Source organism: Chelonia mydas, chromosome 4 (genome assembly GCF_015237465.2).
Source record: "Chelonia mydas isolate rCheMyd1 chromosome 4, rCheMyd1.pri.v2, whole genome shotgun sequence".
NCBI lineage: Eukaryota > Metazoa > Chordata > Testudines > Cheloniidae > Chelonia > Chelonia mydas.
Window position 1 is genome coordinate 7,522,242 of NC_057852.1, and position 27,822 is coordinate 7,550,063.

The 27,822-nt window shown below is 42.0% G+C and overlaps 1 protein-coding gene across 36 annotated transcripts in view; it reads left to right on the forward strand.

The window, feature by feature from the left end:
• Nucleotides 1-27,822, forward strand: part of ADGRL3 (adhesion G protein-coupled receptor L3) — an 806,525-nt gene that overhangs the window by 692,328 nt on the left and 86,375 nt on the right. For all 36 annotated transcript variants that reach the window (XM_037896575.2, XM_037896573.2, XM_037896571.2 and 33 more), the window contains 3 exons: nt 278-498; nt 11,848-11,914; nt 13,401-13,492. In XM_037896575.2, the coding sequence (XP_037752503.1) occupies nt 278-498; nt 11,848-11,914; nt 13,401-13,492 (380 nt within the window). The remainder of the gene's footprint in view (nt 1-277; nt 499-11,847; nt 11,915-13,400; nt 13,493-27,822) is intronic.

Genomic DNA, 27,822 nt, shown 5'->3' on the forward strand with positions numbered 1-27,822 from the left:
AATCCAGTTTGATATTGTGGGAGTGTAGGAGCTGGGTACCAGAGTTTCAGCCAATGATATGCTTAGGATAATATGCATAGAACATAAGTTTCTTTGGGTAAATTACAGCCACGTATATATATTTGTACACATACAGAGAGAGAGAGAGTCTAGGATTAATATTGTGTGTAATAACCAAGGATATCAGTGGTTTTGTTACAATAATTATAATAATTTTGTTTGGGAGCAAACCTCTGCCTGTTTTCTTTTTGTTTTGTTTTTTTTTGGACTCTCCCAGATCGCCTGTGCTGTGTTTGCTGCCCTCCTGCACTTCTTTTTCCTGGCGGCATTCACCTGGATGTTCCTGGAGGGGGTGCAGCTATACATCATGCTGGTGGAGGTGTTTGAGAGTGAACACTCGCGAAGGAAGTACTTCTATCTGGTTGGCTACGGAATGCCCGCGCTCATCGTGGCTGTCTCAGCGGCCGTCGACTACAGGAGCTATGGCACAGATAAAGTGTGAGTTGAACTCTGCCACACTTGGACCTGTGGAAGAGAAGCAATGGGAGTTTGTGGAACTTTTCTGGGGAAGGACCCGCCCAGTTCCTGTGGCTCTGATGAGAACCAGGCTGGGAAACCTTCCTAGTGTTTGTCCCTCTGATGCATTCATAGAGAGCAGTCCCATCTCCCCTCAGCCTTCATTTGGTTAGGCTAAACAAGCCAAGCTCCTTAAGTCTCCTGTCATGAGGCAGGTTCTCCGTTCTTCTGCTCATCCTAGTAACCCTTCTCCCACACCTGTCTCTGGACCCTGCACAGTCATTGAAACCCTCTGTTCACCTATATGCTGGGCATTAGTCTGCAGGCGCTATGCAGCCATGACCCATAGCAGGACTTGGCCCTATAACTGTTAAAGGGCTCCTTGTCTCATGGACCACTGCCAACCACACCGCGTCACTCAGCGACATACAGGGCAGCTGTCCCCCTTGGCAGAGATTCACAGGGATGTTTTCGTTAAGGAGGGTGTGAGGAGGGTTGGAGCTCCATTGGAGCTGCACTGCTAACGACTCTATAGCCTTGGGCTGCCTCTGGCCACCCTCCAAAGAGAGGGAGGTTCTGCAGCTCAGAGCGGCCAGCCACAGAGTGCAGCCTCCAGCCACTGCTTCCAGTGCTTGGGAGAGTGAGATTCAGCAGCAGCTCAGCCAGCTCCTCTGCCCCAAGCCTCTCCTGCTCTCGCCTCCCTTGTGGGTAGGGAGTTTTCACACAGTCAGGAGGAAGAGGGCAGAATGCCACAGAGGCAGCCTCCCCCCCGACCCTTTCTGAGGGCACCGGCTCCCCTCCACATTTAGATGAGAAAAAGAACATGGCGCCCAAATCTCAGACCTGTGTTTTAGGGACAAATGACCAGTTTTTCCACCTCTTTGGAAAATTTAAGTTTAAATGAATGTGTCATGCTGGATATATTGATGAAGCCTCATTATCATGGGGTAGCTGGTCCCCGTGAGTGGATCAGGACCACTGCCCCTGGGTCACAGCAGGTGGACCCAACTGAGTCAATTAAAGGGAGCAGGGCTATCCCTGGCCTCTAAAGTCCTGTCAGAGGGCAGGAAGGGGAGGAGTGACTGGGACAGACTGTGCGGAGGGAGCGAAACCACAGGGGAGTGGAGGGTCCCTGGAACAGGGGACCTGGTGCTCAGAGAGGAAGCCTGGTGCTGGTGTTCCAGAAAGATAAGGGAGCTGGCTGGGGCTGGGAAGCTGCAAGAAGTAGGGACACCAGAGATCCCTGGGAAGGGGAGCCATGAAACCCTAGGACACAGGGTGAGCTGAGGGACTGTTTTGTTTGTTTTTATTTGGATGGTAAGCCTGCTTAAAGGAGACTGGGCATGACAGGCTATCCTTGGAAGCTGGGAAGAAACCCTGTCATGTCACACTCTCTTGTTATCTTCGTATCTATTAGGCTATCACCTGGAGGTCTCAGCTGTACCCAGGTCCCATTGTGCTAAGCGCTGTACAAACATATAGTAAGAGACAGTCCCTGCCGCAAAGAGCTTACAGTCTACATAGTCAAGACAGACAAATGGTGGGGGAAGGAAGGATTGTTATCCTCATTTTGCAGATGAGGAATGGAAGCAGAGAGAGACAAAGTGACTTGCTCAAGGGCACCAGTCTCCTGAATCTTGGTCCAGTACCTTAGTCACAAGTCTGTCCCTCTTCTCTAAGAAAAGAGTGTTTCTCATTTAAATGATGAACCACTGCATGTCTAAAAACTGTGTTCTATACAATTACCAGGGCCGTCAAGCAAAATAGGCAGTGACCAGAGAGTGTATGAGACTCTTTGCAAGTTGGGACAGCTACATCATTTATAATTATGAACATTTTAAAGTGTTTTCATCAGTGCTGAAACTGGTATCAAAGCACTCTTTAGATTATCATGCAACACGGTCTAATGGCAAACAAAAGGAAATTTCAGCCTTTGATTTTCTCTGCTGGCTCCCTTACAATGACTGTAGCAATGCATTTTATTATTATTTCAATTTCTTTTGTGAGGCCTATATTTTCCCCTTCTTTTTAGCAACGATACAGGCAGAAAGAGAAGGCAGACAAAACAGCGAGCCAGTGGGGCCCCAGAGCTCTCCAGGACAGCTGCTCAGGGCACAGCCGCAGTGACAGCTAGTTCCGCGTTCGTTCCATTTGCAAAATTTCCGCCCAAAATAATAGCAGCATAGATGCTTCTAGTTCTTTGCTGGAGTGACTCTGTAATCTAGCGGAGCTGCTTATGTTCTGTTACAATATCGGGAGATGGACTTAGATGGCAGCTGAACATTTGCTTTGTGTGCCATCTGTGGGTGTGAGTTCAGTTTTGAGAAAATATTCTTCTTTGAACGTTCAGAAATCTTTTCAAACATATTTGTTCTAACAGAAGGGCTTGTGGAAGTCTTACCGGCTTTTATAGAAGGTTTACATTTTGGGGAACTTTGAGTGGCGCGCACAGTATCAGGTAGGGGAGAGTACATTTTCAAGAATTTGTATGTAGATGCCAAGCTCCCTATCAACCTAATCAAAGGAGTTTCACCATAGACCTGCCTTCAGGTCTGAAGAATAGAAGAGACAATAAGTGTCACAAAATGTTAAGAGCACGTTGGGGGGGCAGTTCCCAAAGGGTCGTCACTGGGAGGGAATCGAAAGGAAACGTCAGCAGAACATTGCAAGACCCTCTTCAGTGAGAATTATTTGCCCACCAAAATTTAACTTTCTACCCACTTAGATTATCACAAGGACTTTGTTAATAATGGAAATCATTAATAATAATGTTCCAGAAAGTCATAATTCCTGTCCTCTGGTGCTCTGAGAATGACTGACCCATTTTCCTCCAACTTTAAACAAAATAAAAAGTCACCTCTGTATAGAGACCGCAGTTGGAAAATTTCAAAGCTGTGAGCTGCAAAAACCGTGGATTAGAATAGAAACGGTCAGGGTAGAATTTTAAAGCAACATATTCCATGTACTACCTGGGTACAGGCCAGTTATAGCTGTTGTTGTTACTACGCCACACTTCAGTAACAAACATAAACAGTGAGGGGCTAGGAAACTTGTAACAACTAGGGGCAGATTTTAATCTGTTACGTTGTTAGAAATGTGAAATACTTGTATTGGCTTCAGCAGATTTACTTCAGGTTTACACTGGTGTATACACCTGAGAATTTAGCTTGTAAAATCCAGTAAAACTGTCACTCCAAACTCATGTCACCCATCCAAGATCACAACTAGATTGTCTTCCATCTCTGCTTGAATCCTGAAAGGTGGAAAAATTGGCTGTTGATTTCCACCTTCAGTTTTAGTACATGCTTATTACCTTGATGATTCTTGAAATATCAGAGCTTAAAAATGTAGCATTTTAGTACTGTATGTGGAAAATTTCAGAGCTTTCTCAAGTGTATTAGTTGTTATTTTGATTTCTCCCCCATACATGCACTAATAGTGTCTGGCTTTACAGCTCAGATGATATGAAAAATAGTAACAGTCACACTAAGGAAAACACCTTTTATGAAGACTGGTTGAAAATTTTCTGTCCAAATTGCTTTTCCTTAGAAAATTGGGTTTTTGACAAAATGAATGTTTTCACAAAAACAGATTGCTCAGAAAAAATTCAGTTTTTCATGAACAAACTGGATGCCCCAAACCTGAAATATTTTGATTTGGATCTGCTGCTGCAGTGCCTCATGGGAGTTGTGGTTCAGTTGACTTCTTTCCCCTCCCCCCATTCTCCTTAATGGACTAGGTTTATCATCCTGACGACATCTCCCCCTCATCATGAGATGATATCATAGCGGGTTGTAGGAGATACAGTCTGACAAAGGAGTTCGGACTATAGTGAAGAATGGGAGCATGAGTCACCCAAACGACAACTCCCATAATACACCATGGTGGTATTTCAATATTGAAATATTTCAGTTTGGGACCAAAATATTTTGATGTTCAAATTTTCACTGAAAAATAGAAATTTGTCTACAGGAAAAACATTTTCCAACCACCTCTACCTACAGTAATTTCTCTGTATCATCTGAGGAACATACAGAAATTTTATTGACCCTCAGCTGGGATGAACTACATAAATTTTCCACCTGTGAGTAATACAGCCATTGTATATTCATGCCCGAAAAACCTCCTTTCCTTGCTATACCATAATTTTGTCTCGTTATTTAATACACACACACATAAAATATTATGCAGACACTTATAAAGCATAAAGTATTTGTTTATAATCTGTAATTTCAGAGTGGTCAATTTTATCACGTTCTAACAGTGGAAAATAAAAACATACTAGATGTTTTGTATAACTAACATGCTCCATCTGGTTGATGGATGATGATGTATTTTACTGTATAATGTTATTAGAAGGGTAGAACTGATTAGAATTTGTGGTAAACTATATGCCAGGCATACATAATTTAATTGTGCGAAGTTGCTTGGTTATTTGTGAGACAATCTGCAGAATATATTTCTTGCATCCCCCTATTTTGTATTTGTTTTAAACAGAGTTTATAGAGTTTCTAACATTATTCATAAAATATCTTTTTCTGTCTAGCAGTTGGTCACAATAATTATATGTCTCCAAATGATCAATTTAGATGCCTAATGTAGAATTTGGGGGTTTCTTTGTTTGTTAATCTGTTGCTAGTATAACCCATGCCCAGATTATACTGTCAGAAAATGGTCATTTGCTCCTGTGTTATTCCCTTATTCATCATGTGTTGTTTATGGCTTTCCATAGCATCCCATGCTCTGGTATTCATATTGACATCCTGCAGTAGCTGTTCAATAGTGATACTATTTTAAGCTTAATTACAGCAGGGGCTGGCATTGACTTTTTAGGAGTAGTTCACACCAGCCAGATTATGAGACGCGGGGCTAATTACTTTGGTTTATGATCTGCAAGTAGGCAGCTGCATGTTGATTACCTTAAAAGATTTCCCCATCTGGAGCTGAACGGGGCTATCCATGACAGCTAGTTGAGCAGGATTTAGCCTTTTTTTACCCATCATCCCTAATACATGATATTTAACAGTGCACCTAGATTAACAAAAAAAATGTGTGCGTCTCTCCCCTGGTTCTGTGTTGTCTCGTATGTAAAGGTGAAATAGATAGAACCCCGTTGCAGACAGTGGGCGTGTCTACACTGCAGCAGGGAGTGAGCTTCCCAGCATGGGTAGCCAGACTCACCCTACCAGGATTTGAGCTAGTGTGCTAAAAAAAAGCAGTGTGAAAGTTGTGGCTCCGGTGGGGACTCAGGCTAGCCGCTCAAGATGATAGCGTTCCAGCATCCACATGGTTATTTTTAGCGCTCGAGCTAACAGGCTTGTTAGGTCATGAACCGTTCGTGCAGTCTAGGTCTCCTTCTTAGCAGTGTGAGAAAACTGAAGCTCTTACAGATAATTGAAAGCAAATGTCATGAACAACAAACAAATCACCACCTGGGACTGGTCTCTAGTTTAGCTGCAAAATAAGATGGAGTTTGACGATGCTGTATCATTTGTTTTGGCCTCTCTGATGGCAAAATCCTTCCTTCTAGTCCCCAGACCAAGTGTCAAGCTGTGTGCTGGGCGGATCTGCAAAAGGAAGGGGGAATGTTTAAACTGTTTTTTAAAAAACTTTGACAATGATTTTTCCCTATAATGTAGTGTGAGCAAAATACCTGAGGGTATGCAGTGTGGCAGAAAGGTTTGATTGGCTCCCATTTTAGATGATGGCCCCCATCCAGCGAAATATTAATGCGTGTGCTTAACTTTGAGCATGTGAGTTGTCTTGTTGAATTCAATGGAATTACTTAGATGCTTAAAGTTAAGGAGATTCTTGAATGTTTTGCTGGATCAGGGCCTTAACTCGCTCTCTTTTGGGACGACCTGCATAACTCACTTAAGTAATGTGGCTAGCCAAACCCGATAACAACAAACTGTCCTATCACCATAACCCCTCATGTATTCTATACTGATGCCCATTAAAGAGCTCACGGAAGAGGAATGAGGCATTGGCCATCTTAGTATTTTTTATTCAACATACTTGTAGGTAAACTCATCCTGTAGCGAGCCAAGTCCTTTCTGCATCATGCCAGCGCTCTGTTTGCCTTTTGTTTTGGTTTGGTTTTGGGATGCGATAAAGCTGGGTATCAGTTGACAATGATAAATCTATCATGATGTCACAGCCGCTAACTTCAGTGTCCAGCTTCCTATATTTTATGCATCATCATATTGTTGAAAAATAACTGCTAACTAAAGGGTATGCCTTTGATAGGGCGGTGTGCTTGTTTTATCTTCAGTTTTTACACTGCCCGCTCCTTGCTTGTTCAGACCCATGGGAGCAATGTGGACACTGAAATGTAGTAAAAAGAGAAAGCATATTCCACCCTTCAAAGGCATGTATTATACATATATATCCAATTACTGTTACCACACACCGTGATGGAGGCTCTATAGCTCTATGAAGCAAACTCCCAAACTCCCATGAAGAGTATGCTCACTTACATTTCTTCAAATGTTATGGTCCAATGGCAGCTAATGATTGTTTATTGGTTCCATTTAATGCACACTAGGGATACTTTAGTGTTTGATTTCTCTTCATGCAAAAAACAGAGCAAACCCTTTGTAGCCTTTATTACTTGCAAAAAAGTGTTGGTTGAAGATAGCTAACTTGTCACTGTGCGAGGGAGGAAATTAAAAAGTGAAGAAAAGCAATGCCACACACCACCTTAATAGCACAGCACTGAACGTGTCTGTTCATCTCTTTGGAGAAGAAGGGAATGGTTTTATTGTTTGTAAAATGTATGGTGCATTCAGCATCCGTGCAATGTCAGATCATATGATATGCATTGTGCTAAAAGCAGAAGCATCTCGTTTGTTTAACGGCTGTTGGAATGTAAACTTGCAATATTACAAGTCAGCGTTCAGATTGCAGCTGTGTACTAGGGTCAGAAGTAGTTCCGCAGCCTGAGATTAGCAACTTTTGGAGCTGAGTTGCCTGATTGCTTCCTTCTTTCAAGGAGTTCATTTATTCAGCTCATTGTGTTTGTGCTTTTGTTTTTAAGGAAAGAAAAGCTCAGTGTGGTACTTGTCTGATTAGCGATTTGCATCTCTGTGAACGAATTGGCAGGATGCCCAAGTTTTGATGTTTTGTTCTTAATTTGCATTTTTAATGAGGTCTGACTAAATGGGTTCAACGTTACATCATTATAAACTGACCACAAAAAGACTGACTTTTTACCCCCTTATGGATTAGACATATTACTGCAGAGTTCCATCTGTCATTCAAGAGAGCGGTACTTGATTTCTTAGAAAGAGACCTTTCCATTAGAACAACTGCAAAATTGCAATGCAACCTTTAAGGTTTGCATGCAAAAAGAACCTTTGCTAATCTTGACAGTCCATGCTCCAGTCTTGTCTGTGTGGAGTGTAAGCGTGTCAGGGTGGGCGCTATCTCCTACTCTGTGTTTGTATATGTCTAGCACAATGGGGCCATGGTTTGGCTAGGTGTTATCAAAATGCAAATAATAAGAAATAATACACTTGGATCTTGGCCATTCCACAGCCACAGAATTTGCCACAGAATCCACCCCATGACCAAGATTGTGCTCTGGAATCTATGGGCCAGATTTTCTAAAGAGCTCAACACTGCACACTTCCCATTGAGTGTCTGAGCCACTAATGACTTGGCTGCTCACAAAAGAAGTCACTCACTTTGTTCTTCCGTTGAGTTCAGTTACCCTTTTCCTCCTTTTGCAGCGTTGTATTTTTCCCTGTAATGTAAGACAGAGTGCGAAAGGTAAACAGGTGTAGCCGTCTAGCAGAGAAGGAGAAATGCATGGTGCATCAACATGCTTTTCTGGATTCTGCAGAATTCAATTGAAGGTCCTGTTTTCATTTCCTGATGGTAGTACTGATAACTAGAGCTCAGCGAATACAGCAAAACACCACTCTCAAACATTCCTTCGGGTTCTAATCAGCTGTGGGAATCTGCCATCTTCATGCCCCTCACTGTTCACGATCCATTATTAGTCACAGTCCATTTAAGTCAATGGAGCTGTGCTAATTTACACCAATGGAGAATCAGGCTCCGGGACTGCATCACAGTTTTGCAAGTGAGGCAGATAAGCAGGCAGGATGCATGGTTTGCGGGGCTGCCAGTGGATGGGAAGGGCACAATGCTGGCCTTGAGGAACAGTGTATGGGTCAGAGACCTATGATGAGAGAGTCTGTGGCCAAAAACAGCACCAGCAGCTGTGGCCATATGGCTATCAAGCTAAAAAAGGGAGTTTTGCCACCCTGCTCGCCAAGAGCTAGTAAAAGCCTAAGTACTCAAGGAGGAACAATTTGCTTTGCAGTTGTAAATGTACCATGCTCTCTCAACCTGCTTAGCAGGATTTGCAGACAGTGAGATGTGGTCATTTTGCCTGCTGGCAGATGGTTTCCCTGTTAAATGTATGAGACAGTTTGAAATACTTGGAGAATTTTTATTTTAAAATCACAAAAAATGCCCTATCCTTAACTGACAATATTGTTATAAGGTACGGCATCGGGGTTTGGCAGATCCCGTGTTCCTGAGTGAATTCAGAGTCGCGGTGTTATTCTACGCTTCCCCAAATAATTACCTGTCAACCAAAAAATTATCAAGTAAAATGAGCAAAAGGCCAGATCTTTGGCTGGCTTAACTCCTTCGCCTTCAGTGGGGCCATATGTTGTAGCCTGACTGGATGGAACAGTTCAAGATCCAAAACCTCATCAAGGTCTTCATCAGCATCCAGGACTTTTTGTATAGGTTTGCTATTGCTCCCTCTCCCACTGCCCCACCCCAGGGAAACATGCTTTGAAAGGAAGGATGCTCCTGAGGTTAAGATACCAGACAATGATTCATGAGTTCAGTTCCTGCCTCTGCCAACACACCTGCTCTGAGACCTTGTGCAAATCATTTTGTATCTCTTTGCCTCAGTTCCCCATCTGTAAAATATGGGTAATAATACTTCCTTTGTCTGTCTAGTCAATTTTGACTGTAAGGTCTTCAGAGCTGGGTCTGACTGTGTGTTTATACAGCACCTAGCACGGTGGGGCCTGATCTCAGCGAGAGCCTCTGGAAGCTGCTGCAATACAAGTAATAAGACATTTTAAAACAGAGAGTTGGAAATCACTCATTGTGCATAGCTACTGCCAGACACATCTAAAGCAGTTTTAGCGTCCACCAAGGCGGCAGAAATCCAGAACTCCTGTCTTGACATTAAGAAACCCTTTTCAGCATGTCTCTCACGTTAGGATGTTGATGCATGGCTTCAGTTCCAATTCAGGAGTTAGATCCTAAGTAGCAGATATTTTTTAGTCTCTCCGCACTCCAGTTTCTGTTTTGGCTCCGTGCAAATATCATTATGTTGGTGTATAACCAGTTTAGATTTTTATAGCCATTCAGACCCTAAGGCTACGTCTGCACGACACACTGCTGGTGGCAGTATGTAGGGTATGTGTAGCTACATGTCGCAATGACAAGTGGCCTGCGTCCATGTTGCGTCGTGTAGCTACACCTGCCAATGAAAGGCTGTGGCAGGGGGGAAGCTGTGGAAAGAGGCTTCAGCATCTGACTGCTGCCGGAGCCTTTCCCTGCTTCCAGAGTCTTTCCCTGCAGCAGGGAGCTGGTGGAGTCTTTCCCTACTGCCGGACTCTTTCCCTGTGCCAGAGTCTTGTCCAGCAGATGGGAAAGGCTCCACAGAGCAAAGGCAGCAGGACACTGCACTGCCAAGAATAGTGGTGTGGAAAGGGAGGCACTGCTTGGGTGAGTAGAGAGCCATATAAAGTATGTACTCTGGGACATACCCTCCCTCTTCAGGAGTGTCTTTACTCACCTAAGCTGTGCCTCGCTATTTGTACCCCGCATGATGCCGAAAGAAGCCAGCAGCATAGATGAGCCCTCGGTTGGTAAAGTTGGGAACAAAAGCCTTGTTTCTACAATTTTGCAGTTTGATGGTTTAATTTTTGATTTTGCGAATCCTGAAATTCTTCAGTGTACAAAGAGACGGTTGTTTTCACCGTAGCATTTCAATTCCAGGCTTTGACCCCTTCTCTGGATCTGCTAGCACAGACCCCTGTGCTCATTGGCTTAATCTGCAGAAGGGAGGTTTAGGCTAGATAAAAGAAAAAACTTTCTAACTATAGAAACTAACAAAGTATAGGAAGAGGTTGCCAAGCGAAGTTGTGGAACAGGATTTTAAGAGCAGGTTAGACAAACACCTGTGAGATATGGTCTAGGTTTACTTTGCCCTGCCTCAGTGCAAGATGATGGACAAAACGACTTCCTGAGGTTCCTTGCAGCCCTACGTTTCTTGGATTCCTTGTGGAGTTCAGTTGAGTTGACTAGGACCCAACCCAGACCCAAGGATCAGAACTGCTGTCTTAGGCTATATACTCTCGGGATAAATTGATATGCACAATTGTAGTCACTTTATTTAATTAGGAAATCCACGTAATTTCAAGGGTAAAAGTATTTTTTTACAATTTGGTAGTTTTTCCCTTATAAACACATCTTTAATGAGTAACATGACAAACACGACAAGACATTATTATTTTAAACATCATATGTAGCTTCCTCAGAATTTATATTCATCTGTCTTGTGACTAGTCACTTCCATTTTATCTTCCTGTCATCCTGAATGAACTAGGAATGGAAATATAATTTCCCAGGGGCCTTAAAAATTGGGGAAGTATTAAGTGCAGCTGAAATTAAGTGATTAATAATTTAGTTTTAGGTCATGAATCAGCTTTATGTGATACTGAAGATCATTTGCAACCTTAGAAACACTGGGGGCAACAAGGCACTCGGGAGGTTCAGGGCGGTAAAAACTCTAAAGTGAGGCTGCTGAATCTAATTAATCTAATCTTCAGTTCTCCAGTACCAAAATTTATTTCCTTTTTGCACCAAATTTGCTCAGATCTTCTTGACAGAAAAATGTCAGCTCACTTGACAATTGACTGGCAGGTTGTGTTGCATTATAACTGGAGAGAAGAGCAGAGATTTAATGGCTGCTCATAGTTCCTCCTGACCCCCCCCGCCCCACTCTTTTTTTAATATAAGGTTTTCTATGACAGATGCAAAAGGCCTTAGCAACTAGGCCCTGTGCCTTTTTCCCCCCTGCTTCCTCCAGAAGTAATTATCTTCCTCCATCAATAGCACTGTCAGAAATTGGGCACATAATTCAGCATTTAAATGAACAAGCAATGTAATATTTCCTGTCTCCCAGTGGAATGTTTTGCAGCTCACATTCTTCTCTGTCACTCGCTCAATCTTGATGTATGTCCTGCGCTCAGTCCTTGAATGCCTTCTATCCCCTGTGTTTCATTACAGATGTTGGCTCAGACTTGACACCTACTTCATTTGGAGCTTTATAGGACCAGCGACCTTGATAATTATGGTAAGAACTCCTAATTAACTACTCCATCTCCCAGGTCAAGAAATAAAACTTTCACTCTGTATCTTGAATTTACATAGATTAATTTGGGAGAAGCATGTTCTTATCTGACCCCACCTAACACAAGCAATTAGACTCTCATTATAAGAGAGTGCATTCTGAAATACTTGATCAAAACATGTTGGGGAAAGGAAAGTATGTTTCAGTACGAGTTTGTGCTGTGGACACTTGCTCAGAATAGTCTCTTGCAAAGCTTGTTTGATGTTATCAGACGTTTAGAAGCGCTGGTCTCTATTTTGACACCACTGTATGCTCATCCCTTTGGATTCCAGAGTGAAGCAGTACATCGTTTATGCACAAAGGGAAATCTGAAATAGGAGCAAAGTCAAAAATGGAAAAGATTTTTTTCTCTCGCTTTAGAAGTTAAAACAAAATAAGGGTAATTTCACAGTTAACACGCTTTGTCACCATATCAGATAACATAGCAACAAGGTAAAGAACCAAACTTTAGAGACAGCTGGAGTTTGCCCATACTGCAATCACTACAATATGGCTTATATAAATCATGCTTTGTTTTAAATATGAAGTAGTTCAGCCAACACGGCGAGGAATGAGCATACTCATTTCAATGCAGATGTTGTAGTTGGTTCTTATTTCAATCCAGAGTGTTTCATTAGCCGTCCAGGTTGAGGCCTGTGCCACTTGCTAAATCTGTAGTGACTATCATATGTCACACACAAAAACAGCCCAGTTGTGTGCAAATCAGGGGATCGTGCCGTTTGAAGGATGTAGTGGCTTGCGTATTTTATACGTTTCTGTACAGAACCATTAATCTATATTTTTATTAAATACATTTATAAAAGGCTTCTCCCTCTGTGATTGCCACCTCTTGTCTGAGTCTTTGGTAACTCATTTCCAATCACTGGGAGCCTCTCTAGCACAGAGCTAGTGAATCACAACCTATCTTTTACAGCATGGACCAAGCTCCTTTTCTCGGTCATTATATTGCAGTGTGTCTTTTTAACAGTCACTTGCCCACGCATCTCCCAAGTTACGCTGTATTTGAAAATTTATACTCACCCCTACCCCGGATGAAGGCAGGCCTTGTGGCCCTTTCCACGGGAGCAGGTGAACAACAAACCTGGAATGGTTTGTCATCAGTATGCACCACAAAGCCACAGAAGAGCAGTTACAGCAAAGATTTTTAATTTTCTGTAACATCACTTGAAACGCTGCTGTTGGTGTAAGGGCTGGCTTCATCCAGCACCTATTGTATTGCTGTTCTCTCATTCGGCAAGCTGCCTTGCCTTTATAGAATACTAGGCAATCATCTATGATTTAGTCTCTGTAAAACTGTAGTGAGAACTAATTTCCCAGAGCAACTCATCTGTTACAAAGAAAAGACTCACTCCCCCTCCCCCCCCCCACTTCTGCTATGTAACACAACCTTTTCCTTTCTTTCTTTCTTTTTTTTTTTTTTTCATTCCAGCTTAATGTAATCTTCCTGGGGATTGCTCTCTATAAAATGTTCCATCATACTGCCATCCTGAAACCTGAATCCGGCTGTCTCGACAATATCAAGTAAGTGGCTTTTCCCCCCAGTTCTCTCTCTCTTTTGCTGTTTACAGCTTCCTTACTCTTTGAACAGAGTATATTGTAACAAACCCCCTTGACAGAAATGACAAGAAGGGGTGAGGTATTGTCTTTATCTCATGTCATCCTGTTTTTGACTGCAGAAGTGGTTTATAATGAGCAAGAACGGGTGGAGGAGGATGAAGGCCTGTCTGTAAAGGGCCCTGGTATTAGTGTGTGTTTAAGACGAGTGGTGGCCGTTTTCATTCAGTTTTGCATAGCACAGTTATGTGTGCCCGCACTGAAAAAGACAACGGCCAGGTTCTTTAAAGTAAGATGGAACTGCAGCCAATGTCAGATGGAATTACAATTTGGCAATTATTATTTCAGTACTGTGCAGAAAAGGAGTGGAAGTGTGGATTGCTATTACTTCTCTCTGCTTTGAGTGCCACAGCCTACTTCTGATTTGTTTCTCTGCAGTAGATTTATTGGCTCAAATTCTGCCCTCAGTCCAAACGTAAAGTAACCCATATGGCTTTAGTGGAGCGCCACTGGAGTTCCTAAGATCAAAATTGTGTGCTCTCTGTACAGCACGTATATTGTCCTGTACTTTGGTGAGCATCCAAGGCACGGCATCATATTGTCTAGCTATTGATTGAATAGAATATTAATGCCCGGCAGTGCCTGCCTGTGACAATGCCTATGGCTTTAATTGCATGCTTTACAAATGCAAGTGAGATTTCAGGTGGCAGTGTGTGATAGGATGTGGAGTCAACTAATTAATAAGACCATCTAATGAACTTTGTGGGGAGGAAATGGTCGGCATCAGCACTTCATTGTGTAGAGAGCAAGGCAGAACAATATCTGACTCCACTAAAGGGCGCTCTCATCCCCTCTTTGACAGGTGGGAGGAGGGAGAGGACGGGAAGGGAACTCATTATATAATGACTGAATAGCACGTTTCTCCAAGAGGTTATTGTCATTGCGGCTGTATCTGCTCTCACAGATGGTGCTTTCCTTTAAACTAGGCCAGGCCTCGCCGGAAAATTCTCAAGCTGGACAGGGGTTTGAAGTGCAACAGCAGTACCCCCAGCCCAGCTTTCCGATTCCAAAGACCAGTTGTTTGTAGCAGGGGCGGGCATGGCGAAGGGCAGCTCTGAGAGCCGCTGGAAATTGCAGAAGGGGAGCGAAAGCTTTGCAGAGTGCCCCTCACCCTTCCCCACAAAGCTCCAGTGACCCCTGAGTGTAACCCCTGAGATGTGGGTGTTCCCGGTAATTCTGCAGAGGTGGTGCAAGAGAGCAATGACTCTAAGCATTAACATGCAATCCGCAGAGGAGGGGAACGGAGTGGTGCTTCGCCATAGACCAAGCAGCATGGCCATGAGGCATCTCTGCTAGGGAGGGGGGAGCCTAGGTTGACATGTGAAGAGGAGGGCATTCTGCTAGGATGCTCTGAGCCCCATGGGGTTGAGTCTAAGGGCTTGTCTGAGCTACATATGCTTTACCAGCATAGCTATACTGGTGTAAGGCGATCAGCTTTCTAGGAAAAGGATTTTGTTTCTGGTGTAACTGTGCCTACACTAGGGCTTTTGCTGGCATAGCTATGGCGGCTACTGGGTGCGATTTTTTTCACACTGCTAGCCGACATAGCTATGTCAGCAAAACTTTGTAGCATAGACTACACCTAAGATTCCCTGTGTTTTGTCTGGCTCTGTGCAGTTAATAAGCCCACGTGCCCTGCCCCTTTGCCCCTCCACTAACTCCCTTCCCCAAGGGAGTAATAGGTTGGGTCTTGTATCCCTTCAGCCTCACACTATATTTTTTCTTGTAGTTTTTCCCTTTCAGTTTTTTCCCATGATGCCCCATCTCTTGTAGATCACCTATCCATACTGAACTTTCATTTCAGGGTCAGCAGTATATGTCTCTCTGCTGGGTTTATTTCATTTTCTCTTAATACAGCTGGCGCTTCCTTAGATGTCCTGGGCAATTAGAATGATCTCTTTGAGCAAAGCCTGTTTCTTTCTATATTCTCAGCCTCCACTTTGCAACGCAGATGGAAAATCTCTGGGATAAGAGAAGAGTTTATTTGGAAAGGTAGATTCCTTTGACAAACTGTAGCAGCCTAAACAATCACTTGTCCGTAGAAGAGGCTGTGGGTGCAGGGAAATGGCTGAGCTCTCTAAGATCCCCCTTTCAGCCCCTGCTCATGAGCTCCTAAATGCAGGACATTTCCCAATGGCTGGTGGAAGGTGAGACAGACTGTGGAGCTGCCAGATCCACCAGTTTTGGCTCCTGTTTGCTTGCAGAAGCAGAAGGTACATGGTGCCCCTGGGAAAGCGAGGTGTTCTGGCATGGGGAACTTGGATGTACAGGTGATATCGCGACAAAGAAGCTTGCAAAGTTTGATTTTATGGGTGGTATCTTTTACATCCATTTCCAGTCCCTTACTGCTGTCCATTCAGTTCAGGGACACTTCACTGGCACAACAAGTGTTGCCAAAGCCACTGTAAGAAAAAGCCGCTCCGTTCAGGTATGTGACAGGTTACAACCCTCCTCCCTCCCCCGCCCGCCTGGGAACATGGTTATATCCTGTGTTTCAGCTGTGATCCCCTTTGGCCATGTGTCATTACTGTCCATTCCTGATCTGGTGGCAGGCTGCTAGGTACCACAATGCCCCCTCTTCCGTCAGCACTATTTCAGACTCTTGGCTATATTAGGTACTAGGAACAATCAGTCCACTTTAAGAGTGTAGATGATCCAAAGCCCAAGTCAGTGGCAGTCTTCCCATTCATTTCAGTGAGCTAAAGATCAGATCTTAAATCAACAATACATTTAATTACACTCGGGACTAGCAATTTTACCACTCATATTATATCAGCTGTGTAGACTTGCTGTCTGAGAAGAATCTTTTCAAGGTCACCTGTCCAGAAAGCTCAGAACTTTTCTAAATTAAAATAATAATAATAATTAATAATAAACTAATATAATAATTAAGGCAAAGATACCAATAATCTACTGAGTTATCTTTGCTTGTGCTAATCTCTAGTACCTTTGTTAAAATGCCAGGCATTTATGTTACAGGTTATGTCAATTACAGTGTCATTGTAAAATATTTTATAGGTTCTGTGACAGATGAGTGTCTGTTCCTGATTTGACTAAATTAAAATGCTTTGAAAACACAAGCAATAAAAATGTTTTAAAACACCTTACTGATATCTTTCCAAACCTGTTGCTTCATTACCAGTAACATTCTTCATTTTAAAATATGTGAAAGACAGAAACTCAATCTATTTAACTTGCCTGAGAAAAGATTAAGAGGTTACTTGATCACATTCTATAAGTACCTACCTGGAATTAGAAATTAGATTCAGGCTAGAAATAAATATAGATTTATAACACTGGAGGTAATTAACTATTGGAATATCTTATCTAGAGAGGTGGTAGATTTTCCATCACTTGAAGTCTTTAAATCAAGTTTCCTTGTTTCTTTCTGAAAGATATGCTCTAGCTCAACTACAAGATATGTGCTTCATTCCGCAATCACTGAGTGAAATGCTATGGCCTAAATTGTATAAGAATTATATAACAATATAATTAGAATCGTCCTTTTTTGTCTTAAATCTATGAAAACAAAAACTTGTAGGTGCCAAAAAATTCAGCTGACCTCTGTGAGCCTTTAGTGTGGTTCCAAAATGTTAGATCGCTGATGAGTATTGTTTTTATTTTGTTTATTTTTTGTAAACAAATAAGGCATTTTGTATGAAGAGCTTGGCTGTGATGCTTGTATGACAGCTTTACAGCATTAGGGGAACTGAATGGAAGTTTGTTCTCCCACTTCATTTCCTGTTGCTGTTCTGCATTAAGCTATGACAAAGTTCTCGCAACATAAATCCTCAGCCAACTTGACAACTACAAAATATTCAAATCCCTGTGGCGATGTAAAAATAAAAGCTGTAAAACATTTGAATAGGCAATTAATAAGCACCTTGGCAATCTGGTGCTTGCTTATGTCGCTTTAAGGTTGGAAATACATTATGAAACATAGAAAATGGATAGCCAAATAACTCCACTTAAGCAAATCAACTTGATAAGCCCTGGGGTGTCCCCTGGGGTACCATGAATTACTGTGCCAACAGAAGAGCCATTGAAAGGGCAGCGTCTGAGCCAGGTGCTGTATGGCTGAAGGATTTCTGCAGAGTTGCAGAAATAAACATCCTGAGCCTTAGACCATGAGGTACAGTGGCTTTATTATTGGGCTAACATGGCAGAATCTGAAAGTCCAGCCATTTAACTCTCAGCATCCATGAGTTATGCTCAAAGAGTCAAGGAAACACCTTGACATTTAGATGGATCAGAAGGCGCCTCATTCTCACCCATGTTACTTTTTCCAGCTTGACAAGCAGTTTTCAGAAAGATAAATCTATAATCTGTTAGTTTGTAGCTTTAGGTCAGTGTATAAAGCCTTCCTCTGAGCTCTGTCCACTTGCTTGTCCTTGGTCTGTGTTCTCGTTGGAACAGGGGGCACGCTCCTTAAGTGTTGGGAAAGAGTCCAGCACAGAGTGCGTGCTACCAATAATAAATAAGTCCAGCATTCTGTTTTGGCTCTTCAGGCATGTAGTTTAGTATGGAGAGGTAGCAGACTTGCCCTGGTCTAAGCCAGTCTTGATCTGCCTTGTAATTCCAAATGAAAAGTTTTCATCTTGTATGGGAAAATTTATGATTTCATGGAGAACCCATAAGCACTTTAGGGCAGGGCCAGTGTCTATATCTGTGGGGGAAATCCTGACTCTGCTGATGTCCATGGCAGAACTCCCATTGACTTCCACAGACCCAGGGTTCACCCTATGTTTATACCATGCCTAGCACAATAGGACACTGTGCCCTAGCTGAGCATCTGGGCACCATCGTGATGTATGTATTAAGTAATTATAACAAACAAGTTTGTAACTGGGGTCTTTTGATAAAGCTGATTTTAACTCTCTCGTCCCCTCCTCAGTAAGTTTCAAAACAAAAACCCTCTTTGTGTTTTCAAATATTTAGGGCTCAGTCTCAGTGAAAACTAGGATTGCTTCAGAAGGTTTTAAATGAATGGAATATTATGAAATGTAATAAAGAAATAAAATGGCTCCATCTGGGTTTTAGCCCTCTTCCCTGCAGCATTCTCACTCTTTAAGTTGTTTAAGTCATGTGCAGTGTTGCCAGTGAGAACTACCATAACACGTGTTCTATAGGTGCTGATCACTAAATTATTAGGTAGAGCGGTGGGTAGATTCGATAGTCATGGCCATAAACTTGCGCCCACAAAATTGCTGCCATTGAAAAGTATGAAGGAGTCTCAACAGGCAGAGGAAAGAAAAAGCCAGCTGAGAATGTGTCGACTAGTTCTGTCAGGACGAAATTCACCTCTGTGCCATGGGCCCATTTTGGGGGTTTAAATGGGCTGGAGTGGTGCATAGACCTTGTGCTTTCAGGGACCAAAGCAAAGGACCTAGCAATGGTGTATTGCTGTTATACACTGCTCCGTCTTAGATGAGTGCTGTCCACTATCCTTCCAAACTCACTGGGAGAGTGTATTACATGTAGATGGATGGATCTTCCAAGCTGGGGATTGTGGCAGCATGAGGAGTGCCCAGCTGGTGAAAAGCCAATCTATCTGCCTCTTACGCCATGCCCACGCTCCCATAGCCTCTTGCATGGAGATTAGAGAGAATGGTATAGAACAACGTTGCATTCCAGAGATCTCCAGCTGGGAGATGGTCCCTGGCAGGGAGGCATTGCTGCATGGAACACTTTAGAGCAGCTCTGACACTGCTCTAAAGTAGATTGAACCCAGTGCAGAGCCAGCCATGGGATCAGGGAGCCACAGTTAGTCGCTGTGCAGTTGTCCCATTGTGCCCACTGGATGCTGGGCACAAGAGAGAATGTGGCCCAGATTTTCAGGGGCCTGGTACACATGTGTATTTTTTGATACTCACATGAATCCAGAATGCCTTATAGACCAAAGGATCGCATCTCTTTGTGCAGTTAGGCCCTGATCCAGCAAGGTACTTTACCACAGGGGTAGTCTCACTGATTTCAATGGAACCACGTAGAGTTAGCCACATGTGTCAGTATTTTACTGTACTAGGGCCTTGATGCATTCTCTTCTCCACTGGCCGTTGCAAACACTGTGACCTGCCAAGGCTTGTTCATGTTTTCAGACATTTTCCTATTTGTTTAATATCTGTTCTTTGTGAAAAAGAATGTTATTTCCTATAACCCCCGCCCCCCGTCCTCCCCAATGGCTGTAACACAATTACATTAGGTCGATAAGAGGCATGCTCCTTAATCAGAAATACTTAAATAATGGTTATTCTGGTCACAGTACTGTTAGAAGTGGAGGGTGCTTATGTTCTCCCCTTTGGATTGCTTTCCTCATCCTACTGCCATTTGAATTACTTTGTTTGCAGTCTAGTGTCATTGGGAATTATGCATGACATCATTTTGGGGCCGTTACAGTAACCAAAACTGATCCTATTATGAAAGTATTGGCTCCAGGGATGGAATGATTATTTGATTAATAAAAGGCAGATTCTGTAATTAGTTTGAAAGAATTCCTCAATGATATTGGACACCTGCCATACCTAAAGTTATGCAGGAATCTTAATGTGCTTCTGAATGGCTGGAGGGGAGGGATTGAAGCATGCTTCATCATTCCAGAAAACGAGAGCCCATAAGTCATGCATTCTATTTTTTAAACAGGGTAACATATTTTTTGAAATCTCAGTGTGTTGTCCCCCCCTCACCCCCACCCCTGCCACACCCACACTTTTAATTGTGGTTAGATTTGCTAGCATTCCATTTAGCCAAACTGCTGTCACTGACATTTTCACATGGTGCAATATGTGGCTGTGAGGTTTTATTTTATCTATTTTGGAAGGGTGAAATATATGCCTTTATAGCCAAGTGCAGTTACAAACCCATGAAAAAATGAAGCCGTGTATCAGGAGTTTTCAATTTGTTTTAACTCTCCTTCCCTTTTTCCGCGCATTTTGTGCCACTGTCATTTTATAGACATAGTATAGAAAACCCGTCTCAAAGTTCGCTTTAAAGTCAGTTGGAGGCCCTTTAAAACACAGTTAGGGTGGGCCTTCACAAAGAATAAGAAGTAGGACTGGAGAGTTGTGTTCAGTGAAAATGTCCATCAAAGGAAATCTCGGCACATACAAAAAGCATCCTCCTCGGAATTTATTTTCCATTATGTTAGTTATTGGTACCCAAACTTTCCATTTGTTGGTTAGTTCAGTTTTTAAAAAGAGAGAATTAATTAGGGACCTCAAGATAGTTTTATCCCAGCATTAAATCCTTTTACCTATATTTTATTGTTGTTGCAGCTTGCTTGCTCTGTGTCAACCTTCTAGCATTCCTCTTTCTTTAGCAATACAACAAACACTGAATTAACAAACTCAGGTTCCATTGGATCATTATTTATTCTATTTGTGCTATTTTCTAAGCGAGAAAGAATGGTGTTAGTTACCGAGGCCCCAGTTCAGGAAAACATATGCTTAAATCCCATTGAAATCAACATTTAGGTGCTTCCCTGAATTGAGATCCTGAGGACCTGATCCCACACAACTGTGAGCCCTGTTATAATAATTGGGCCTACAAATTTGTGATAATTGTAAAAAAGTTAAGGAATCGAAATTGCCGTGTTGAATGTTAGGCCTAATTGATAGGCAAAATAATGAAGGGTAGTCTGTTCCACCCACCATTCCCTTTGTGGGTCCTTCAAGAAAGAGCCTTTTTTGGAGGGAAGGAGAAATGAAATTTTAAAAAAAGGGAACAGAAGATGGATGCTACCGGTAAAGCAAGCTTCACCATTATGGCTGCTACCTACATCATCTCCTGGGATCTCAGGCCTTCATCATCTTAATCCTAAAAAATGTCCTAACCAAACCAAGCCAAAGAAAGGTACCTGAATAATATCACCACCTATCCCAGTCCAGCCAAATCCAAGATACCACCTAATATCAAATCAAATGGAATTTTAACCACAGCTCCATCCCAGCTCAGATAACTTCTTCTCTCTTCCCCAAAAGGACAGTTGTTACTACCTTTGATACCCTCTAAGAGACGATCAAACAGGGGGCTTTTCTTCTAAAACTCTCTCCAGCTAAAACGAAAAGAAACAAAAAAGTTGTTAAAATGAAAGCCTTATTTAATACTTTACATTTCAAATGTTTTAACTGTTTTTCCTTCTTTTCTGTCTCTTTCATACAATTTTTTAAAAAACATTAATGATGTTTGCAATAGTACTAAGCAGGCTGAAGTCTCTATATACCAAACCCCAGGCCTTGTTTAACACTGATTTAATGTTAAGCAGTAACTGAGTTAGGTTAACACCTTTGGCCCATTTATTCCATCTAAATTAATACAACAGTGCATCCAGTGGGATGATGAACATCCTCAGTTCCCATTGAATTCCACGGGAGCTGAGGATGGATCGAGCACTAAAGTTTTACAGACCAAAAAAATAGTCCTTTCAGAATTTAATTTAAGGGAAACCAATTTCTCTCAGCCAACTACAATAATTATTTTCACACTCTTGAATCATTTGTCCCACAACAAGAGCCATATTTCTCATCTCGCCATTGTCATCTGAAGAGAGACATCTGGTAGCCTAGTGCACGCTAATAGATTCTGTCACATAAAACAAGGCAGCACAAAATGCGATTGAGGGATAGGGAGAATGGCTGTTTGCCTGTTTCCATAGGGGGGTACCAAGAGCAGCCAACTCTCCAAGCTGTGGCACTCATTGCTTGGGAAGGAAAACCGGGCCCCCATATTCTCTCGTTTTTGGCACCCAATTTTAGAAAACTCTGGCCTAATTTTCAGAGGTGCTGATAACCCACAACTCCAGTTGAAGCTCCTTACAACTTTCACTCTTATCAGCTCCTGGGATGTGTTGAATTCTTGTGGTTTAATCAAGTGTCTCGCAATAGTTAATCTTTTTCTTAAAGCCCCAGCTTCTGGAGTCATGTGCTTATGTGAGAATTGCAACGTTCATTTAAAAATAAGTTTCTAGTCTCCTATATTTGCAGAAAATATGCTTGGAAATGTGGGTCCTAAAGGCTCAAAGATAGGAGGCAAAGGAAAGAACCACCATTTCTTATTGTTTAAAAAATCTCTTGATTTTTTTAAAGCCACTCCTATGTCTTTTGCTGGGTCTGATTTATGATTTTTTAACATTAGGGATAGACCAATCTGTACTTCTGAAAATCACATTCTGGTGTGTAAATTTGGGCACCCAGAAATGAAGCCACTAAAAATGACAAGCCACTTCGAAAAAGTGCCCATCTAACTATGCTACCCATTTTCATGTCCTGTTCTCCATTGATTGCCAAGGCAGCTACAGCTTGTGATTAACTCATGAGTCTGTAGATGGCACATCTGTTCATATTACTACAGCCATGGGAAACAACTTCTTTTGAAATTAACTGATCCAACCAAAATACAGTGACCCAAATCCTGGAATGTGTTGAGCACCTGTAACTGCCATTGAAGTCGGTGCATTTCATCGATGATGTATTATATATATGGTGTAGGTGTAGTATAAGCTCATTTTCATATTTTAGTTATGTACCATATTTAAAGACACAGTTGTGAGTAGTTCAGGCCCCAAAATTAGGTTTTTTAAAAGTACCTAGAAAACCTTTAATAAATAGAAATGAAATTGAAAAGAAAAAATAATGAAATTTAAAAAGAAAAATAAATATTAATCTACAGAAATGTTTAATACAATCTGTGCTCAGGCACAGCATCATGCAAAACAGAAAGTGAAACTGATGGATCCAGTTTCATATACCAATCGGATTGAAATGCGATAAAGTAAACAAATTGCTTTCAGGGCAGTGAAAGTAAGTTAGATTCTAATTTTTTAAGCTTCCTTCCACTTTAATAATAAGAGAATAGGTCAGTAATGTTGGTAAGGATTTTTTTTAATGCTTTTTATGTTGAATGTCATTTTACCAAAGCCAGATTAATTTTTCAGTAGTATAGGTGTGTTTTTGAAAACAAATGAAAATACAAAGATAATAGAGATCACTTTTCATATCCATATATTAAATCTTTGTTAATTTCTGTAGCAATTTGTATGATCACCTGAAGACACAATTCTTGGAAATGGTTAGTGGTGCTGCAGGCTCTGGCAGTAATATTGTACCAGCTTCAGATGGGGGCTCATCTTGCAGAAAAGAAACATTTTAATCCTTCATTACTTCTGCACTGACAGTTGCCTATCAACATGCAGCGATCATGCTGTATAACTTTCCGCCTGTGGCTCCATCCTACAGGGTGCTGAAGGCTGCGGAGAAAAAGTACCAGAGAACCAACGTATTCGTGCTCAGAGTCTGCTCAGCCCAGCACCTGAGCCGAAAGGCTTGGTTGTAAGGCCCAATCCGGCAAGGCATTCAGCACCCCTCAATTCCTGTCACTGGGGAAGCGAGGATGAGCACTAAGGATCGGGACCATTATTCCGAGACCTGTGCACAGTGCTAAATAATGGGAGATTTTGTGCACCCACACCAAGCCCTCCTGAGTATATCCGGGAAGTGGGTGCGATGGGGATGAGCCAGGGCACCACCCAGGGATAAGTGTTGATGTGCAAGCCAGTGAATGCAAATGATTATTTGCAGTAGTAGAAGTGAATATTTCTATTACCCTGTACCCCAAAGCCTGACTGATGAATTCATCATAATGTGTAATGAATTAACTAAAATAGGCATAGGTATTAATAACAGTGATTGTTAGGATTTCCATTTACTTCGACTAACCAGGAGGAGGGGCTATTCGAGCACATCGTTGAGAGGGAAGAGTGAGAGCAGGGCCAGCCACCGACACAGCAGTGCTTCTAATTCTATCCTTCCCAGGCAGTGTAAGAGTCTAACTGGCCTGTTTGGACTAATTATAGTCTTTTTGAAACTATAGGTTCAACTCACTTCCTCCAGTACTTCCTTCCGAAGTATATAGAGGCATATGAGAACCTACACTGGGAAAAGATATCTCATCCTAAGGAACAAATACATAACAAAAGCCAATGGCTGGAAGTTGCAGCTAGACCAATTCAGGCTGGAAATAAAGTGCAAAAGTTTAACAGTGAGGACAGATAGCCAGTGGAGCAGCTTCCCAAAGGACATGGGGGATTCTCTGTCACTTGGAAACTTTACAGAAAGTTCCAGCTTCACTTGAAAAATTTCCAAGAGTCTAGGGGTACATCCACATGGCAAAAAAAACCAAACCCACCCACAGTAACGAGTCTCAGAGGCTGGATCTGCAGACTTGGGCTCAGTAGCCATGTAGCTGTAGATGTTCCAGCTCGCGCTGGAGCCTGGGGTCTGAACTGGGGGGGCATGTTTCACAGCTTGAGCTCCAGCCCAATGGAACATCTAAACAGCTATTTTTAGCGCCATAGCACAAGCACAAGTTGTAGACTCAGGCTCTGAGACTCACCTTGGTTTTTGCCATGTAGACATACCCTAGGTGATTTAGGTGCTTTTGAAAATGGGTCTGAGATCCTATGTCACTTACCCCACATCAGGGGTGATATTATTCACCTAGTTTAACCACAGACTATTTGGCTAGATGGATAAAGTTACTGGGTGAGGGTCTCTGGCCTGTGTTGTGCCGGAGGTCAGACTGGGTGATCATAACGTTTCCTTATGGCCCTATAATTTCTAATGCATGTTGGCACAGTGCTCTCACAAGCTTAGCAGTCAGTTTACTACACCTTTTTGGATCTTATGTACCAAAGCATCATGCTCAACAGCCCTATAGATTGGTCAGTACTCCTGTCATGCAACCCACATCCGCATCCCTGCATGATCAAATTTCTAATATGCAAAACCAGAAGAAAGACATTCATCTGCTGCACATACACAAAATTAAGTGCTTACAAGAGTCCTACCAAGCAAATGTGCTACATATTCTATTTTTAATAGTGTGCAGCCTTTGCAAACACCTTAAAGGAAAATTGCTAATATTTTATGTCTTTGAAATGGAAAACCACCTGGGATTGCATTTATTTTGATGCACATTTTTGTCCAGATGGTAACGTTGATTGCAACATCATATTTTGTCCATTCTGTTGGACGGAGTTTTAGTTTTTTTTATTAATAATAGATTATCGATTTTTTTGCTTGTTTAGCTATTGTTTTCATGATGGCTACATTAATGTTGAATGGCAATAGGAAGCACTAATCTTTCCACTGACAGGTGTCTTCCTTCCAAAATAAAAGCCAATCAATAATTACTGATTGAGAGAGTGTCCTGGAAGATATTAAATACCCAAGGTCTTGCTATGAAACCATTCGTCAAGATTATTATTTTAAAAATTCACAGATTTAGTATTTTATCTGCAAAGCCCTGCTTGAAAAATGCAAATGTGGCCAAAGTCCTTATTGAATCTGTATCATGCGGAAACAATCAGATACATGGTTATACTTTACTGTGTTTTGAATAATTATGGCACGTCTTTGCAAAGTTAGAAGGAAGGAAATAAACAGGGTAAGCAATTTTAAGGGCAATTAATTACTTACAGAAATTAGATGAGCTTAACAAAATTGCTCTTTTCAATTACAATAATTAAGAACAAATCACAGAAAACCTCCTGTTGAAACAAAAGGGAATAAGAGGCCTGATGTTATAAGATATAACCAGGCAAATGGTGCAGTAATTCCAAATCCTGTGCCTGAATGACCGAAGAAGGTGGCCTAGAGTGGTGGATATTAAGTGGGTGAGATTTGCAAGAGTGTGTAAGAGAGTTAGGAGTCCTACTCTCATTGAAAGTCAATGGGAATTGAGTGTCTGATAACAACAGGCACTTTTAAGGATCCCGCTGTCTAGTGACTTGATCCTGTTTGTGGCTGTGTTTCCCCATTGCCCTACCCTTTGTGTCCTCATTGACACCAGTGTGACACGGCACTCCCGTTCTGATGTGGTCATGACATGCACCCACCTGGCAATCAGTTTTCACTGGCATAGGTGACTGCCCCAGGTACAGGGGAGTGATGAACTGGGCCCCAGATCCTTGCCCAGCATTTACCTGAATTATCCAAGGCTTATTTTGCTCCTCTTCTAGGGCCACTCTCTCTTCCCCTCGCAGGCTCCTTGACCTCCTTTCCCCCAACAGAAGTACCCATCCCTCCTACCTGAAATAAATCCTTCACAGTGCAAGGAGCCTGCTACCCAATTTAAACATCTTCAGTGACTGGGTAGATAGCCCAGGCACCATTGTAGCTATTTGAGAGCAGCTGGCTAGCCTGCTGTATCTTCTGGGAACAAGGCTGAATGGGCCGATTACCCCACAATACACCCAGAGGGATCGCCAAAAAGCAGGCAGTCTAATGTTTCTCTTTTTCTTTTATGTGCAGTAAGCTCTTAAACTCTCATCTGGGCCTTCCTGCTGATTCTGGCTATGTTAATCTAGCAAAAGCTATTCCACAGATGCAGTGCCAGGGTTTGCCAGGGCTTGCCGTAACTTACTGCATCAGTTACAAATGTAAAAAAACTGAAGAAAAAAACACACGCACCATATCCCATGGCAGATACGAATGGAAAATAACATCACATTTTGTTTTAGTTCCTTCTAGTATTTGACTACAGGAATTCCCATCTCAGGGAAGCTACAGTTTAATCACTTGCTGTGAAAATGAATTATACACATCATTTCAAATCATTTTTGAGGAGCACGCATAACCTCTCTGCTTTTCAGAGCATTGATCACCCATGGAAGCCAAGTAAGGTCCTACTCACTTTGGGCTCATTTCTGCCGTATTTGCCCAGCAGACTATTTATGCTCATAGTGACTACCCATATGAGTAAGGATTTTGGTATCAGCACCCTTTGTCCACGTTTATCAAGCCTGAACCGGTTATTGGTCTCAGGAATAAGGGGAAACACTTTGAAATGTCATAGGTATTTTTTAATTAGAGGTACCTAAGATTAAACTATCAAGTATCGAGCTGCACAAATCATAGCATCTGTTGTTGGTTATTTATGTCTTACTTTAATGGGATGCTTTCCGTTCAAAGTTGGCTGAAAAGTTAGATTCTGTAAAAAAACAAAACCAAAAAAACTTACCGTATACCACATAAGGCCAACAGAAATGATTCCAATAAAAAAAAAATACAGACTTACTTCATTTGTTTTTGTCCCAGCTGCAAAAAATGCAAGCAAACAGTATAAATCGTTAAAGTAATTGAATTTCAAAAGTTTGTTCAAGTTTTAATAATCTAGGTTGCAAGTAGCACATACATGAGGAAGTCTGTTTGTCTACAGTATATTACTTTGAGGTTGTCGATGTC